This window comes from Octopus bimaculoides, chromosome 9 (assembly GCF_001194135.2).
Source record: "Octopus bimaculoides isolate UCB-OBI-ISO-001 chromosome 9, ASM119413v2, whole genome shotgun sequence".
Lineage (NCBI taxonomy): Eukaryota > Metazoa > Mollusca > Cephalopoda > Octopoda > Octopodidae > Octopus > Octopus bimaculoides.
In genome coordinates, this window is record NC_068989.1 from 59,937,275 (window position 1) to 59,938,578 (window position 1,304).

The 1,304-nt window shown below is 29.2% G+C and overlaps 1 protein-coding gene across 1 annotated transcript in view; it reads left to right on the forward strand.

Annotated features, from left to right (window-relative positions):
- LOC106881069 (methylmalonyl-CoA mutase, mitochondrial) overlaps nt 1-1,304 on the forward strand; it is a 34,988-nt gene that overhangs the window by 23,104 nt on the left and 10,580 nt on the right. Inside the window, exon 13 of the mRNA XM_052970918.1 lies at nt 81-217. Within this exon, the coding sequence (XP_052826878.1) occupies nt 81-217 (137 nt within the window). The remainder of the gene's footprint in view (nt 1-80; nt 218-1,304) is intronic.

Consider the following 1,304-nt stretch of genomic DNA (forward strand, 5'->3'; position numbering starts at 1 on the left):
TATATATATATATATATATATATATATATATATATGCATGTTTTTTTATGTATGTATATTTGCATTGTAATTGTTTTCAGAGGTAATTGTTGGTGTGAATAAGTATCGACTGAAGGAAGAAGATATAGTTGATGTTTTAGCTATTGATAACACTAAAGTACGTGAATCACAAATTAATCGCTTGAAAATGGTTCGAGAAACACGAGACTCAGATTTGGTAAGTTTTATTCTTTTTCACTAAATATTCCATTAGACTTTGTTGTTGTTACTGTGTAGTTTATGCCTTGTATCTTGGGTTTATTTTAACTTTCATTATGTCAAAGTTAGGTTAATTTTGATTTTTATCTTGTCAGAGTTGATGAAATAAGAATTAAATTGATTATTGTTGATTCAGTTGGTAACAAAATTGTGTCCCTCTGAAAAATTATGATATATGTATCTTGATAGTAAGTTGTTGTTTAGACCCAAATGAACCTTGAGAGTAAGCAGACTTATGAATAAAACATTCTAGATGTGACCATCCTATCTTATTAAGAGTGTTTAGGATTATATTATCTAATGTAACCTTTCTTTATTTAAGAAGATAGGGTCTGATGTGAGTGAGGTTGAGTAACCACATAGTCCCTTGTTGTGTTGTGGTGGTGAATTGGTAGAAATGGTTGATTATTGGGTTAAGTACTCAATCATTGTTCAGTTTCTTCTGAGTTTGAATAGTAAATGATTTAAATAACACCAAAGTTAACTTTACCTTACCCACTCCATTCCAACTTTTGACATTGTGCTAAGAAATGAGGATTGTAAAAAAACAACAACGTAGTATGCAAATAATTAAAATAATAAAAATAAATGAATTAAAATAAGAAGAAAATATTATCATTTATTATGCCATTTCTTTATTTATTCACCTGAAAAATATGAACCCTCTTCAGATTTAAAATAAGCTAACAGTTTTGGGAAGAAACATTCCATATTTTTAGGGCTCCATGCTATGTTAAAAATACACATCATTAAATTTATTTTAGGGAAACTATTAGACTTTAATACGGTGGTGTGAAGCTTTTTCTTCTTTTCAAAATTAAAATCAAATTATTAATCTCTTGATTGAGGAATAACTCATTAAAACATGCAAAGCATTTTATATTGATCACTTAAATATCAGACCACTCTTAACAAAACAAGCATAGAACAAGCTCCTCTCCTTGAAAATTTACTGCCATCTGCTGCTGCTGCTGCTAATGATGATGATGATCCTTTCTACTATAGGCACAAGGCTTGAAATTTTGTGGTAGGAGACCAGATGATTA